The following is a 17,746-nucleotide window of genomic DNA, read 5'->3' on the forward strand; positions in this document are numbered from 1 at the left end:
CAGAAATTATAGGTGCCATTCAACCAGATATTTGAAAAGACAATTCAACTGAACAAGTATCTCCAATGTCATCAATGCTGAGTTACACATTAACCACCTTTCGTTTCATACACTATTTTTTCTCAAATTAGAAGTAAAAATCTTATCTTTCTTTAAATCTGACAAAGAACTATCATATAAATAATGAACAGCCCAGAAAAAGAAATCTATAAAGAAGCCCTTCAAGAAAAATTACACATTTATTCAGCTGTCATATTTCAAAGTGGCACTGTTTTTTCTAATAAACACAAAAGCACACAGTGCTCATCAATCATTCAGTATTTTATTACAACAGAGCAAGAAAAACACTGCAGGTAATGCAGAACTTTTCAAGTCCTGCTACTTCTGCCTTGCCAAAGCAAATTACTTGAAGCTAAGGACCCTGGCAAGTTATTTAAGAAACTATATTATCATGGTAATAAAGACAACTCTGCTTTGTACTGCAGTGATCTCCAGTAGCATATCCAGAGGAGGATCATGAGTCGAATGAGGTTCATCAACACTGTGACCTCTGCACTGCCTGAGAAGGAGATTTTACAGAGAAAAGGAGTGGATTTGACAAGGTAGCAAAAAAGTCCCGGTAAAGCTGATGAGCATTGGCCACTGAGAAGCAGGCTCTTGGGCAAGCTATGATTTCTATTTTTCTCAACTAGCAACTGTGTCTGATCAGACAACAAGAAGCTCCAACTTTCAACTGAAGAATACTTGTTGAAGAATACACCTTTTTAACAATATGCATTGTAGTGTTACCCAGAATGGCAAATTAGCTTTTTAGCCGATTTTAAACAAAATTTTAACTTAAAGGAGCAGACCTCTCTGGAAATGAAAAGATCTAACACAAGATTTTCAGCACAACTTGAAATAAGGCAGTATATGTTACACTGAAATATTATTTACAAAGCAGAAACACAACTGTAACACTAAGGAGAAAGCAAACACTATACCAAGACTGGGAACTTAACTAGAATATCTGGCTGCACTGATAAAAGTAATGTTTATTTGCTTTATGTAGTAGTTCTACAAATGCAAGCACAGACAACGCTTTAATGTTAAGATTTTAATAACTTTAGTAATAAAAATACTGCCTAGATGCTGTAGCAAAGATTCAGTCTCTACCAAATCTACATCAAGAGACTGATCTGGCTCTACAAAAGGAGTAAGAAAAACAACTGCTAAACAGAGTAGCAGAGAGAGTAGCAGGAGAAATCACAGGCCAGTGTCTTTGACTGGGGTGGTATCAGCCATCCTTTAGAAGCAGCTGCATCCTTCTACTGACTTCCCAGGGAACAGGCTCTGAACTAAACATATTCCACATCTCCCCTTAATGATACCTCAACATTTTCTAAATCAGCGTGAGCAGCTCCAGATGGACAGAATAATTTAGTCTGATCACACACAGCAAGACAGAGAAAGAGGCCCATGAATAAAATCTGACTTCTTGTTAGGTGCCCAATCTACCGAGGACTGCAGTGTCAGAGGGATGAAAATGGCTCTGTCATGGCAAAAGACACCCAACAAAATCAAGGATTCTTCAGCCCTGGAAAAGGCAACACTGAGGGAAAATATGACACACATCTAGAAAATATTTCTGTATTACAAATTAATATGACTTTTAATGATTTTTAAAAAATAATCCTTCATAACATTAAACATGAGGACAGCTTATGAAACTCTCAGATCTCCAGCATCTGGTTTAAAATTAAAAGGAATTATTTCTTCATGCAACAATAACATATCGCTAAACTCTCTAATAAAGGATTTTCCTGAGCATGAACAGATATAAAAAAATTAATTAGACACATTCATGGAATACAAAATACTGCTGAGTATTAAAACTGATGGTCCAGAAGACACCCCTGGACCAGGGCTACACCTGGAGAAAGGTGTATCAGAAAGATGACTGCTCTAAATCTCATTAATAGTAATAATAATAATAATAATAATAATAATAATAATAATAATAATTCTCAGTATTTATCTCCTACAACAGCCTGCAATTCATTGTTTCAGCTTCTTTGTACATCATGGACTCTGTTGAAATTACAGCTATGTAAGAATGGGTATTTTCAGTTGGATTAATAAAGCCATCATGACAAACATACATGGTGATGAGCTTTATTGCTTTCACTGCATTAAGCATGAAGAAACATTTAACACCAAATTCCTGCACTTACCTTCATCTCTGCCAGGCAACTGTTCAGAAACAGATCCAGAAGAATCTTTCCTGGAGAGAGATCTTTTAGCCTTCCCCTGCCCCGTACGACTTCTCTGACGTACCATAAATCCACCAATACCTGAAAAAGGAAGCAAAAATTCAACACACTGAATAAAAACTGTGTTTCATAGTATGAATGAGAGCCAAGATTACTCTGCAGGCCAAGCAGACTGATGCATCTAGATGCCTAAGAAGGAATTTGAGATACTTGAGAAGTTTTCATTTGGAATTCTAAGGAACACTTCTTAATTTTTATGTCTCAATGGGCATACATGCACTGAAAAATGATCAGAATTTCAGGTCTGGAGAACACCCACAAGAAGTTCAAATCACCAAACCTGGCAACTTCCAGATGGTGGTTTTCCACTCCCTTGGGGCAAACTGATGATTTGCTGGAATGAGCTGTCAATCTACCAAATTAAACCTATTAAAAAACCTCAAAGGACCACAAAAAATCCTCTGCAAGTAGCTCTAGAGAGCCCACCACTCCAAATGATGCTACTAGAGAAGGATGTAACCCAAATAAAAAGATAATTAATCAACATCATAGTGCCTGAAACTCCTGAATCCTTCACTAGAGACTGACTGCAGAGTTCCTGATCCTTTGCAGTTGGTGTGTATGTATCGAAATGTATCAGATACAGATCTGTTCCATTTTCCAAGGGAATTGTTGGCTGCAGAAAACTAAAGGATAACTAATGGATGTATGCCACGTGGATACAGCTCAACTGTTTGTGCACCCAAGAAATACAGTTATTTAATTCAGTCAGGATAATTAAGAGTCAACTGCATAAAGAAATTAAAATAAATTAATTCATCCAATAACTGAATTCATTTAAATTCACCTGTCAGAAATAATCTGCAAATACCTGGTAAACTACTCTTTTAAGAGTATTTCAGGAAACAAGTAAAATAACTGCAGAAAGTTCTCTGAAGTTCAGATGTTTCCATATATATATATACACATACACACATAAAAAAATCTCCTTCACCAATTATAGAAATACAGCTCAATTTCCTGTCAAGTTAAGAATCAATACAAGGCACAGATCTGAACTACTACAAGCACTTGAAAGCACACTAAGAACAAGTGCACTGCTGACCAGCAACCTTTAGAAATGTGTTTTGGCAAAAAGAAAAAAGAAAACTTTAAACAGAATAGGCGAAAAAAAACCCCAACAGTCAATAATAAGCACTAGAATACTTTAGAGTTTCATGGTGTTTTCTAGTTTGTGGGGTTTTTTGCAATTATACAGAAAAAAATGAACAAATGACACACAATGATCTAAGTTACTTTATCCTACCAGGTCTGTATGGTTTTCGCTTCCTTTTTTTAATCCCATCAGCTCCTTCAGCCACTTTGGTGTCATCATCCACAGCTTCCCGTTCTGGGCTGGAATCTGATTTTCCATCACAATCCATAAGGTCACCTTCTGCAGAAAAGAGGTAATGGTAACTTTAAAGGGAAAAGGGAAAGAAAATTATTTCTTCCAAAATTTCCACATCTGACTCTTTTATGAGAAACCGGCTGAGAACGACAGATTTTTCAAAGGGTGACAGTTTATCATAATCCCTGAATATTTTTGGGAAACCCATCCTACCTATACACATTATTTCCTATGAGATGATGTTCAGACAAAACCAGCAAATAAACACTGTAATTAGTATATGTGTATCAGAGAAAGTTTTTGGTATCTCCTTTGGAAGCCTGTGCTAAGTGTCTGAGCAATCTAGCTATCCCATGAAGGAATATGGATCCAATTTACCAAGATAAACTTCCTTTTCTTCACTGTCCTTCCTCAGTTTTCTTTGACAGGGCTTTTTTTTTTAATTGAGAAGACACTTAAATCTGCAGCCTGCGCTGGGAAGGCAAAGTGTAATGACTTTTAGTGTAGTGGATGCATGACTTGAATCCATTTGACTGGCTGAAAGCAGACTGATCTATGAAGAGGAATTTGATTTATATAATACAAAATTCAGCCCAAAGGAATTACTCAGCCTTGAAGATTAAGACTATAATTCCAAATTAAGAGTTTATATTCTGTGGGAAAGCAGGGTAGAAACAGATGTAAAGTTACGCTGACATTAAAAAGCCTTTGGTGTTGAAGACAGAAGGAACTAATTCTTCCTGATCATAAACCTTCTGAAATGTTAAATATTCTCTCATCCCTGAAAAGATACTGGAATTCACCTGTCCTGCTTTGGATACCAGTGTATAATTCCAGATGGAGTAAAACCCCACGCAGCTGTAAGATGGAGAAACACTGTTATAACAGAGCTGGACTCTTTCACACCACTTTTGCTGTGGTAGAACTACAACCCTCACTCTTCCACAGGCTAGGTCATGGCACACATTTTCCCACTGATGAAGACCTCACTGAGCTCTACCAACAGAGCCAGTGAATGGCAAAGGCCACCAAGCTGAAGTAACCAAAGCAAGCTCAGCTGTCAAGCAGACTCTAAAACGTAGAAGACTCAATGAAAGCTGACCCTGATGCAAGCCTACAGGTGAGATGGTAGCGAAATTCCATGAGCTCCCTTTTTTCAGATAAAGCCTCTTTTTTCCACCTGGAACATCAGGAGTCAAAATAAGGATTTTCTCCTTTTTCCCTGGGATTACTACACTGTGTTACTCCAATCAAAGCCAAGGCACAGATTTTTTCATCCTGATGCTCATACAAAAATTCTAGATGTTTGGAGACAGACACTGATCCCCTCTGCAGAGTAGAGCCCTACACATCCAGAGCTTCAAGGAAATCCAGCCCATCTCCCATGTACTTGCTGTGCAGTTACCATCACACACATAAACGTGCTTTAACTCTCAAAAAGACAACAAAAGGTGATCAGAACTGAAAGTGAAGCTGTGGACGCTCTGACTCTCTCTTTCACACCCTGCTATCACATCTATATATCCTCTTATCTATTTGAAAAGACCTACCACCTATAGAAGCCAACAAGCAGATAATGAAGTCAGAAAAAATAAAGAAAACAGGCACACATTTTTAAAAGTAAAGATTATTAACCACTGAAGAAGAACAAGGGAAGTGACTAGCTGCCTTCAAATTCAAACGCATTTTTTGCTTTCAAAAACTTAGCTGATGGAGAACATGAAAGTATGAGATGAAATTTCAGACTCCATGTAATGCTAGGATAATGTACCAAATCCTGTGAATATTGAAAGAAATTGAAGAAAAAGAAACTGTTTAAAAGGTTACAAAGAAATAAAAGGAAGCTATTTTTAGGAAAGAGTAATTATAGTCAACAACAGAGGGTAAGAATGTGCTCATCAAACAACAGAAACAATACTTTTATCAACCAGTTAACACTGAAACTTCACTGATGACTGAACTACCCAGTTATCTCAAGTACACTCTGTAGCTAAAATAAGCTTCTTATGACATTTAGTATGATCAACAAGGCAGTGTTGCATCCACAGAACTGTGGGGAGGTGGGGCGCCTGTGTGCCTCAGTTCCTCTCCAAAGAGGGACCTACGTGACCAATGCAGTAACTTTTGTGACCTGCCACTGGAAGAAGCCTTGCCCCAAGCCATGGGTTAATGCCTACTGTGCCATCACCCTTCTCAGGATGCACAGCAAGGACAATGCTGCTGCACCACACAAGTGTTAGCCCAGATCACTGACTCTCAGGTCACCTTATTTCTCACCTTATTTCTTCCAGAAAATAGAAGTACTCAGCAAAGAACCACTTCACTCTCCCACTTGATTTTAATACCAGCTTCTGAGTGATACAGATGTTGCTTTGCTGAGCCAACACTTTCAAACAGTTTGCACTGAACTTGAGCACACCTGTACTTGGTGAGTGTGCAATGTTTCCCACAGGTAACCCAAAGATTAGACAAAAAAGTCATCTCCTATTTCCAGACTGGCAGCCCTAGAAAGGTGGGTTTCCTATAGGATGGATGACCCATTAACAGAACAGCAAGGAAAATTCCTGAAATGGACAACAGTGAGCCATTACTACTGTTGAAGAAGTTTCCATAGAACATTCTGTAGAGAACACAGGAGTATCAGTGTAATAAAAACTCCCAGGGATATTTGCAATACACACAGGTACTGCAACACTCCAAGCTACAAGACATGCCAAAAGTAGACTGCTACCTCTACTGTCATCCATCTCCCCATCTCTTGAGTGTTCTGACTGGGCATCTGGGGGTGTCTGAAGTACAGCCACACTGTTCTGATTTATAATCTTCAGTTTAAGCTTTGGTTTCGTCCGTTTTCTTCTCGGTACTGTAACAGTGAGGCTCTGTAACTGAGACATGCCGGATTCTGTCAAGCAGACTCCATCCTGGGTGTATGTCTTCGGTGGGTCTATAAAAGTTGAATGAATCATAACAGCAATATAAAATCTTTTAATTTACATGTCTTAGATTTTTTTTAGGAACAGCACTTACAAGAGTTAATAATCCACATGTACGGAGCTGACCCGTGAGTGAAGAAATTGGTATAAATAAACCAGAGATATCTGACACTGTCTTTACACATTATAATTACAGCTTTATGATTTAGAGTCTGATGTCAAATCCAGCAACAAACCATTACACTGCTATGAAACAACTTGCATCAAAGACTCATTAGAAAGAACAATTTGATTATGGAAACTGGTGCTTTGCAGGCTATTTCTGTATTACCGGCTCCCAGAGAAAACTGTGCAAGTCATACTTTGGGTCCCTGCTGCTTATCAGCCCAGGCCACCATCCAGTCCTCAGCACTTTACCTTCATCTTATTAATAACCTTAAACCTCCAAGAACTCCTGGTAACTCAGAGAACTCATCAGCCCTATTTTATAGGCAGACAAAAAATCCAAATGGTATCAAGTGAGCTGCTCAAGATCAAATTGGAAATTGTGGGTACAACCCAAGTCTCCCAAGACCTGCAAGACTGATTCCTCCTCAAGCTGTTCAAGGACAACTGAGTCCACTGATAAACTCTAATGCTCCTTAATTCACCATGCAGAAAGGCCCTGTCATTTGTGCTGGGGCCCTGCAAGTGGAAGCTTGGGAACTTTCAGGGATTTGCCAAATAATGAAGAGGTTGCAATGATGCTTCACCTCTCTGAAGCCAATTAAATAACGATTTGATAAGACAGCTTTTGAAAACATACAAACATAGCAACATTCGTTCCATTTAACCACAAATATCTCCTCATGTAACATCTGACAGTACAGCTGGTTCTGAACAAACTCTTTCCACTTGACTGCCTTCTTACACCAAACTTGAAAGGTGTGTGTTTCAAAAACATCTCACGCTCTTTTTTACATTGAGTATTTGAGGGGAGAACCTTCTCTCAGGTGTCAAATAGAAAAAAAACCAACTCTGATGTGATGGAAGCTGTCCTAACATGATGGAAGCTGCTGGGTGCTATCATTATAGACTGACTTGTGAGTAGGCTTGTGAGGATTATAAATTCCTAGCACAAACCAGACAAATACAGAAAAGCTGCATCCTCCTAACACCTCAAGCCTGTAAACATTTGTGTACATGCCTAACTCAGCCACGCTGCGTTATCACCACTGATATTAAAGCAAGCAACTAAGACTGCAGGATCAAAGCATAATTTAAAGTAATTATTATAGTGCAGGTATGGCAGGCAAGAGAGAAGAAAGAAGCAAGAATGAGGGAAAAAAATGGAAAGCATGCTGTGGTAACTGCAGGATAGTTAATGCTGTCTGTTACAAAACCACAGGAAAATAAATTTTTGTCTCAGGTAAAAATACACCCTTAAAATATGCTAAATGATCAGATATTAAGCATTTCCATTCTTTACCTAGTTCTTTTGATTTTGAAATAATCTGAGCTCCAACTGATGAATCACAACAGTCCAAAGAAGGCACTGAAAAATATAAGGAAAATAATTTCAACTTTTAAAAATGGTGACTTGATTTAAATTGAAACTATCAATTTTCCTTCAAACACTTCCGTTAAACTCCCTAATTTATACTGTTGGCAATTGTTTATGTTTGCACCTTTAAAATAAAGTGCTTTTCAGTGTCACAGATGTGACTAAAAAAGAAGCTTGATACAAACTGAAGTTCTTCACTTTCCTAAAGCCAAGAATGGCATTGGAATAGCACTGAACTCAGTGGGAAATTATCTCCTTCTACTGGACCAGGGGCAAATGAACACACTGGATCCTTTGGGTTGGAAAGCAACCTCTACACTAGCCATGATATTCAGGTTTGGCTGCTCTGATCATTAAAAATGTGAGAGTTTTGTGAAGTTGGTATTGATCAGTATTTTCCCAAGGAGGGGCCAGCACACTCCACGAGCTCTGCCACAAGATTCTCACTGTGTCTGTGCCGTCAGGCCTCTTACACAGCACTTGGAGAAGGCTGATGTGTCTGAGAACAGGTAACACAGGACCTACTGGAAGTCAGATAGGGCAATTCTTATTCCAGATAAGACTACTGATAAATGGAACAGCAGAAACTCAACTTAAAAATGACACCCTGTGTGCTACAGGGCAGCAGTGGAACAGTGAGACTGAAAAAATAATAATCAAAACATTCTGCAACAAAAGGCTACTTTTGCAGTGGGCAGAAATGCTCTTCCCATTTGCTTTAACTACATAACTGCAGTCATGCTTCACTCTCCTATGATATGTAGACTAAACTTTTAATATTAGTAGTGACTTCACAGAGAATACACAGACAGAGCAGTAAAGTGAAAATTAGGAGCTTCTATCTCGTAAACAGCAAACCAGAATCAGAAAACCTGTTAGTCTGCCGCAGTAAGCATTACCAGAGAGACAGGTTTATCCACACTTTTTTTTCCTTTTTTCTAGAAATTTTATTCATGCTGAATTTAGGACTCAAGATAACATCTGGAGTATTTCCTTTTTGCTTGTGACACAAGATGAGACCCCTGAGGCAGAAAACCCATGGGGGGGCTCCGTGTGTCACGTCAACCATGGCACGTGTGCTGCTGGTCCCACTTCACACACACCATGGGAGCCAGGGCAAGATGAGGAAAAGCACAAAAGGTTCCAAGTAACACATATAATGAGTATGAAACGTACAGGATGCTTTCTAGCATATAAACAAATTTAAGGAAAGTGCAAGTCTGTCTTCAAAAACTACTGGTTTGAAAGTTTTATGTAATGTGCACTTAATGCACAGGGTACAACTCACAGAAAACCAGTACTTCATGCAATTAGTAAATGAGAGGAGCCTATGAGAATTACAGAAAAACCGAACTCAGGAGTGGAGAGAAAAGACAAGGAATAGAAGAAATTGAAAATGACATTTTGAAAGAGACATGGAGCCGAAAAGAAACAAAAAATAGGGAACAAGCTGCAGAAAGGAAGATACTCAAACACTGAATTGAAACAACAAAAAATAGGCAGACTGTAAGAACTATTTGAAGTGGAATAAGACATCATCTGTTCATTTAATTTGTTGTAATTTACAAGATGTTTTTAAGATTGAAGTAGCAATTACTGAATTGAAATCTAAGGTAAACAAGAAATTCAGAAAGGCAGTTGTGAACAGGAATTTGAAATCCTTCATTTAGAAGTCAAACAACAGAGAGATCTTCTCATCCAGGTCAGACTGAACAATTTTAGCTCTGGAGACTGAAGAGAGTTGAAATGCTCAAATAAACAAGCTGACAGTGACAGAGGTGAGGCCTTCAGAGAGCCACTCACAAAAACTGCACGAACAAACAAGTGTTTGAAGACAGTATCAAACAGACTTCCAGAAAAGGAGCTAATTAAGAGTGCAGCTTAAGGATTACAGTCAATAAAATGGATAGCAAAAAAGCATAGTACTGTTAGAGAAAGACTATCCAAAGGGGGGAAAAAAACTCAAACAGAAAAAAAAGTGCTTTCTGAGGCATTCACCTGAAGTTTAACCAAAATTGCTAAACTTATCTGCAAAAGGGTTTAAATGTGCTGAATACTGTACAGCATTTAGTAACCTCAGCTGAAAGCAAATAATTGCACAGAATACAACATGATGAGAAAAGAAAGTGGAGTTCATTTTTAAGGCTGTAATAGAAAAGAATAATTCTGTGAAAAACTGAAACCAGCATATGGGACAGAGTGGAATGGTTGATACAGAAATACAGCACTAACAGAGCACTCTTTATTGGGTGCCTGCATAACTGTGTCAATTACACTGGGACTTTTTTGGTAAATTCAACAACGCAAGGACATTAGAGCTGACATATTAAATATGCCAAAGAATAAAAAAAATCAAAAGTTAATTTTTAATGCATAGTATTATGTTTGATTTGTATTTGTCAAGTACATAGAATTAAGTTCCAGAATGAAGAAAAATTAAAATCAGTTTAATGAAAATGATACAACAGAGACTTCCAGTCATAATGTGACTCATTGGCAGTGTCAGGCACTCCTGGACAGGGGTAAGTGATACCGAAACCTCACTGCCTCCATGAGCACATTTACTTGAGCCCCAGGAGGAATTACTGCACACAGACAGCTGCAGAAACTGCAACCAGATCAGTTCTAACTGGTTACAGAACACCAGGCAGAGCTGGTCCCTCTGCATCCTGCAGGGGAACAAAAACAATACCAGGGGAGGAGGAAGCTGGAGTCTGGATGAAGACAGGATGGGAGTAAGTGAGGAGGGATGAAACTTGCAGATGGGGCATAGGACATACAAGAGCAAATGACACAAAGGCAGAACTGATGAGTAGATGGTCAAGAACTGCTTGTCCAGGAGCAGATGTGGGGATGAGACACACACACACACACACCCCCCCATCCTGAACACGCAGGAATTACAGCACAGGGGAAAAGCTGCTGCTACCTAAATGCACTGCCTAGCATCTAGTCATGAGAATTTATAAATTTATCTACAGGAAGAACCTGATAAAATCAGAGATGGTTATTTCACAATAACCTAGTAATGAAGGTTTCTGGTACACTATGCTGGAGCAATTCTTACCCCATTCAGGCTTTTGATACTTATGTACGTTCAAGAAGAAAAACACTATCTTTTATTTCTGTTTCCTGAAGAAGATGACTTTGTAAGAATCTCAGGCATGAGACAGGGAAGAGCTCTTTATTTAAATTTAAAGAAGTTTCCACTTTCTGAAGAAAGAGAAATGAAAGCTCCTTCTCAATACCTACACAGTACAACCATTTACTCTTCACCAAGGGTACACCTGCAATGTTTTGTTTATCTTTTAGGTTGAGGGGCTCTTGTTTCTTCTAGAAAGGAAGTGGTTAAAAACTCTGTAATAATACTTGCAACACATCTACCATACATCTAAGAACCATCCCAGTAAAAATCCCACAATATGATACGTTTTTAGAAGCTTTCTACTGCTAATAAACACGTATTTCCCCTAGTTTATCAAATGCTAATTCTTCCCACTTTGAAACAAAAAATTATAGAAACTTTTCAGAGGGGTTTTAGAAGAATTCACGAAAGACCAAAACATTTCATATAAAAGTACGTGCAGTATTTCTATGAACATGCATCAAAGACATGCAACTGTGTAAATGTACATGTGTTAGAAAGGTTTTAATACTGAGTCAAAAGAGGAAAGAATAAGCAGAAAAACTTGTCTTATAAAAAAGGTGAAAAAATCCTGCAAAGAAAACTTGGGAACTCCCAATGAGTTCCAACTCCCTTGGAACCCAAACCAAAGCAACACGACTTCAGAGAGGCGTGCAGGAAGGACTAACTCAGGGGCCAAATTCTACTTGGAAGTGAAACATCTCTTGTGAAGCTGTTCCATCTCACATATCATGGGCTTTAATTATCTCTAAAAGGCAGTTCCTGCCAGCTCCAAAAACAAAGGAAGAAGTACTTCTTACTTGGATCTTTTTGCTTTAAGTACTCAAAGTTTATGATAAAAATAAACAAAAGTCTGTGTTGCATCTACAAGTTTCTTGGTTTTTTACACTTACAAAACCGCTTTCCTTTTGAATTTCTCAAAACAGATCTTTAAAATTAAGTGACTTGCAGAAATACAGATGCATTAGTCATTCTCCTATTAGTGATAAAAATGGGTTACTTGGAAGTGTTCCAGCAGGGAGTATATAAACCCCCAAGGTCAGGTCAGTAAGTTACAATTACTGCTGTGATGAGGACATGCCAGTGTTAAGGGACATTAGATGCTCTATTGAACTTTTCCTGGCAGACCTCTCAAGCCTATGCCTCACAGTATCTTCGATCTTGATGAGGAAAAGCAATCTTACTGACAACTTGGTGGATATGAATTTTTCTTGAAACATTTGCTTAACTTTTGTACCTTCCTGCTACTGTTCTTTTGTGACACCCCTATGAAGGGGTAATATGAACACTTTCATGCACTTATGCTAAAAATGGGAATAGGTGTCAATGTGACTGAAGCAGCAGCTTCCCTAAGATGACATGCAGGGAAAACAGACCTGGGCTACCACCCTTGCAGCAAGACTAAAATATAAGACTATAAATCATCTCACAGGCCAGCCTAACTGCTGACAGGCCACTCACAGGAACATTAACCAGCACCATCCCATGGAACCAGATGCTGTAAATGTGCTTAAACTGCAGCAACCTCAGCTCCTGAAGCACCACTGCTACAGCACTGTGACACAGAGCAACAAGGCTGTTGGTATCCACATCCAGAGAAGTGCAAAGTTCATCAGAAGGAATTGCACACTGAAGTTAATAAGGAAGTGGTAACTCCCAAACAAAGAAATATGGCCAGTTCTTTTCGAGATTGCATCTAGGGAGGGAACCATTGGTCTTGACTATTGGGAGAGCTGAGGAAAAGGCATAAAGAAAACATGAGGAAAGAGGGAAAAAGTGCTTATACAGACTGCTGTTACAGCTACTGCTGCCTCAGACAGCCTCAAAGCATCAAAATACACAAAATTTTTCTGCTTAGAAATAATTCTCAGATTCTTCTGCAGATGTAACTTCAGAGAACCAGGCTTTCTTCCTTCCACTTGACAAAGTGAGATGCCTTTGACCCCTTCACTACCAAATGCTCTTAGCAGCTTATCCCTATCTTCAATACCTCTACCCAGAATTCCCATGAGGTTTCCTCTGGCCTAAATCACTTGAGGGTGCGAAAGAACCTAGGACACTTCCACAAGAGCCCTTAAAACAAACACACACACACACAAAAAAAAATCTTACTTCTACCACAAGCCAAACCTCCATCAGAGCACAGACCACATTCCCAAACCTATTTATTGCAGTGTGCAATCCTGCCATTGGTTTCAATCGTCTTCTTACCGTTTGTTGGTGGAATGTATGGCCTACAAATGGTACAGTCAAAACCCATATCAGCTATGTTTTCCACTTCCTCCTCTGTGTTTAAGTTCTGACAGATTGCATGCATCCATCTAGAAATTAAGTGGGGGAAAAAATACAATTTAAAGGAAATAGGTGGTGTTTTAGGAGACCCAAGTATCAGTCTATGGTCCAAGTAAATGGGAAATAGTTGTTCAGTTTGAATTATTTTAGGGAGAAACCACAGAATCAGGTTTTCCATATACAGCATCCCCTACAGTGGTGTGTGTTAGATCTTGTATATGGAGCAGCAGATCAACTGTTTCCCTCCACAGGAAGGAACTCTCTATACAACAATCTCCCAGGTATGTTCTTGCATGGTAATTTTCTCCCTATGTTGCAAACATTTTAATTACTTTATACAATGTAATCTACATTCAGCCTCACAACAACAGTCTTGTGAGGTAAATTAGTTTTATTTTTACAGGGCATGGGGGAAGAGGCACAGAGTGATTAATTAATTTGCCCAGAGTCAGACAGTTAAGTCTGTGGTACAACCAGGAATGAACTACTAAGAGACTTCTGAGGCTCAGCAATCCAGTGTTCTTTACCACATGACCATTTCCTTCATCTCTACCCTTTTACTTTGGGGGGAAAAAATTAAAACAAGACTTGAACAGGAAAAGCCTGTGAAGTATTGATAATTCTTACCGATCGCACTGTCTACACTGAATGATGAGCTCCTCATCCCTGTACATGCGGTAGCAGATTGGGCAGGTAGACAAACTTGCACAGGGAGCACACTGCGTGTAATTATTTTGCCATTCACATCTTAAACCTGGAGAAGTTGCTCCACAGTGTCTGCACCAAACACACCTGCAGAACAGACAAAAAGATGCATTCTGTCAGCTCACAGGAAGATCATTTTGTGGCTTTAAATCTCTTCCACTTAGAACGAGGTAATTCAGTTTTAGTTTAACAACATGTTTAACCACAAATGTTAAACAACATTTTTTGTACTTTTTAAACAAAGTTCCTAATTAATAATTCCCTTGAAACTGCAAAAGCAGGCAGATGGGTTCTTGTAACAGCTCAACAGGTCATAGGGAGTTCCTGCTTCCAGTTGCCATTCATTTTGAGATCTGGAGACTTAACCATGTGAGAGGTCTGGTCTGTTTGTGTTTCACCCAAGTAAAACAAATGGTTTTCACAGGGTTTTGTTTCGAGAACACTTGGGTGAAGCACCCATTCATTTTTGCAACTGAACACTGGAATGACTGCAAGGAATGTAAATCGGAATTTTTTTTCTGCTATGAATTTCAAAAGAGAAATTTTGTCTATCTCTACTTATGTGGTTTTTGGCATGAAGAAGCAGTTCTAAGAGAAGGTAAGAATTTCCCTTATAGACTGATAATTGAATGAAACAACTCAAAAGCTTTTTGTTGGTTTTAACACACCTGACTTAGACACAATTAAAACCTTGCTACAATTCAACTGACATTACAAATACCAAGTGACAGAGAGAGGCAGAAGAGGCCAGCAGTCAGCACCTCTGACCCCAGGCCCAAACACACCATTTGCACTTCCAGCCTCCCTTTGGCACAGTCTGCAGGGGTGGATCCAGGCAGTAGGTGTGGTAGCTGATGTCGCAGTCGTCGCACAGGAGGAGTCTTCCTGGATCTGTGGCTTTCCCACAGGCTTCACACACTGTGCACTCCAGGCACCTCCAACCTTTGCTAAGTACCACTTTAGTAATCTGAAAAATGCAAAGTGAGAATTAGTGGAAAATGGCTCAGTGAAGTGTGATCAATGTATAAACTAAGGTCTGGCTTGTGGAGCTCAGCTCTTCTGGGCACACCACCCACATCTCAAGGACCTCTTTATCAATTAGACTTTCTGAAGCTTCAATGAACAGGAATGGATTAAACAGAGAGAAACTGTCCTCTTTTCTACTCTTTTTAAAAAACAGGTGCAGCGTTTCCCTTTTTAAGTCACCTGAGACTTCACCTGACTGCCAGGACTTTTCAAATATCATGGAAAGTGGTGTGGCAATTGCATCAGCCAATTCTCTCAGGACTCTGGGATGCATCTGGTCAGGTCCCAGAGACCTGTGTACATTCTGGCTCCTCAAGAGGTCACAAACTTGATCCTCTCATGTCATGATGTGATCACGGTGATGGAGTTTTAGTCATCTGAAGCAAACAGCTAACTTACTGCAATTAATATATAATGCAAGAGTAGTATGTAAACAAAAAGTCAAATTATAATTGCATGAAATACACATATGGCATTTTGTGAAGTACGTGCAAAATAAAGTTTTTTGACATGTTTCAAAAAAATACCACTTTTACACATATATACTTACATCACAACCAACGAAAAGTGTATAGTGTATATACCGCAGTAAATAGCTTATTTTGTGCTTGCTAGGTCATTTCACAGCATTCAAATTTAATTTTCACACATTCTCTCCTAGACTAATGAATGTAAAATGTATTAATTAACCACTCCAACTGCTGTCAATTCTGACAGGCAACAGGCAAATTGAATCAAGTAAACCTTATGCCCCAAGGAAATGAAGATGCAGTATAATTTTTTCTTTGTTTTTAATTCTGCTTGTGCCTAGGTTTAAAGCTTATATCTCAAACTGTTATTTTAACCAACTGCTGGATAATCAGCGCTATTTATGGTTGTGAAATTACAAAAAGGTTAATTTCTCTTGGGGCTATGCATACTATAAAATGACATTTAATTAAAGTCTTTCACAAGTCGCATACAAATAATGGTCACATTAGCTGATGAATATCTAACAAGTTAATGACTCCCCTAATTACCACAAAACCAAAGGCAGCATAGTGCTATTAAAGTACAATATGAAAACAGTGCAATCAAGTAATTTTTTGTGTGTAGCAACGGCACTCACCTTAATACTGACACAGTATGGGTGGTAACACTGCCCACACTGGGAACAGGCCAGCAGCCGGCCCTCAGCACCTTGGCCAAAACTCCCACAAACCACACACATATCCTGCAATGACACAGAACAGCAGACCCTCAACACGTGCCAGACACTACATTCTGAAAACATGTAACTGCTGAATCCAACCAGCTTGCTGTTCCTAACAAGGAACATTCATTCACTTTTTTTTTTTTCCTAATTAAGAGCAGGGGAACAAAATGAAAAATTGTAATTTTTATCCTAACCTGATGGAGAGTGAACTTGTCACTGTTAGAGAAGAGGACAACTGTATTATGCATCGAGTTTTCTTCCTCATCTTTATTAGATGAAATATCCATGGTTGTGACCTATTAAAAAACCAAAAAATATAAATAGCAAGCACATCACATTTTCTAAGAAATGAGACAAAATGAAACATTCTCTAAAAAAGTTTCGCAGACATTTATTCATACAGTTCAAACTTCCATTAAAAGCTACCTCCATCAGAAATTACTGCATTAATTCACATTTTCTCATCATCAGTGTAGCAGCTTTACAGACATATTCTCTTCCTCTCCTCTTTTCACCTTCACATATATTATTCCCTTACACTTCCAAATGGAAATAGAAGACACAGTCTAAGAAAAAAAAACCACCAGGAAGAAATTGTCACATTGTGCCCAGTCCGCTCTGTTTCCTGCATGCAAACACTTAAGTTCTTTTTATCAAAAAGTTAATTGCAGTGACAGACTCTCAAGTATTAATTCAAACAGCAACTGCAGAAATGTTTGTCCCATATTGCCTAAAATGTGGTTTAGCTAATGTTCCAAGTATGTTAAAGGAATAAGCAAGAGCTCTAAAATTACTTGCTGCAAGCAGTTTATGAAGCTTATCTGTCTTCACCATAAAAACTTGCACTGAACTTGAAACAGCTGTTTTGATCTCAATCCACCAGCTCTTACTATAGACAGTAATTTTTCTTTTTTATCAAGTTATTTTTCTTCTGACCTGCCCATAACTAATATAGTATATTCATACACAGTGTCTCAAGAAGAGAAAAAAAAATGAAATATTTCAACTGTGTTCTGACTTTCATGCAAATCCTACAATACAGAATTTGCTGTCCCTGAGTTTAAATAGGCCCAACTATTATCTCTGAATCAGGAATATAAGGGCACATAGTTCCATATAAAAGATTATATGCATGACAGAGAAATGAAACTTTGTTTTACCAGCTGTTCAAATTATATATATGTGAATTATTTTTAATACAGTGTAAGTCCTACACAGATAAGTTTTGTTTAAATAGTAATTTAAATATTTTACAAATCCAAACA

At 38.5% G+C, this 17,746-nt stretch overlaps 1 protein-coding gene across 15 annotated transcripts in view; it reads right to left on the bottom strand.

Annotated features, from left to right (window-relative positions):
* KMT2C (lysine methyltransferase 2C) overlaps positions 1 to 17,746 on the bottom strand; it is a 190,672-nt gene that overhangs the window by 48,174 nt on the left and 124,752 nt on the right. For 9 of the 15 annotated variants that reach the window (XM_062506292.1, XM_062506274.1, XM_062506358.1 and 6 more), the window contains 9 exons: positions 16,676 to 16,777; positions 16,395 to 16,499; positions 15,046 to 15,227; positions 14,183 to 14,347; positions 13,475 to 13,584; positions 8,044 to 8,109; positions 6,374 to 6,586; positions 3,559 to 3,687; positions 2,214 to 2,333 (listed from right to left, as the gene is read on the bottom strand). In XM_062506292.1, coding sequence (XP_062362276.1) covers positions 2,214 to 2,333; positions 3,559 to 3,687; positions 6,374 to 6,586; positions 8,044 to 8,109; positions 13,475 to 13,584; positions 14,183 to 14,347; positions 15,046 to 15,227; positions 16,395 to 16,499; positions 16,676 to 16,777 — 1,192 coding nt within the window. Of the gene's footprint in view, positions 1 to 2,213; positions 2,334 to 3,558; positions 3,688 to 6,373; positions 6,587 to 8,043; positions 8,110 to 13,474; positions 13,585 to 14,182; positions 14,348 to 15,045; positions 15,228 to 16,394; positions 16,500 to 16,675; positions 16,778 to 16,907; positions 16,929 to 17,746 lie in introns of those variants that run through there. The other 6 variants (XM_062506349.1, XM_062506249.1, XM_062506282.1 and 3 more) reach the window with 6 other exon arrangements.

The sequence above is a fragment of the Cinclus cinclus genome, chromosome 1, assembly GCF_963662255.1.
Source record: "Cinclus cinclus chromosome 1, bCinCin1.1, whole genome shotgun sequence".
NCBI lineage: Eukaryota > Metazoa > Chordata > Aves > Passeriformes > Cinclidae > Cinclus > Cinclus cinclus.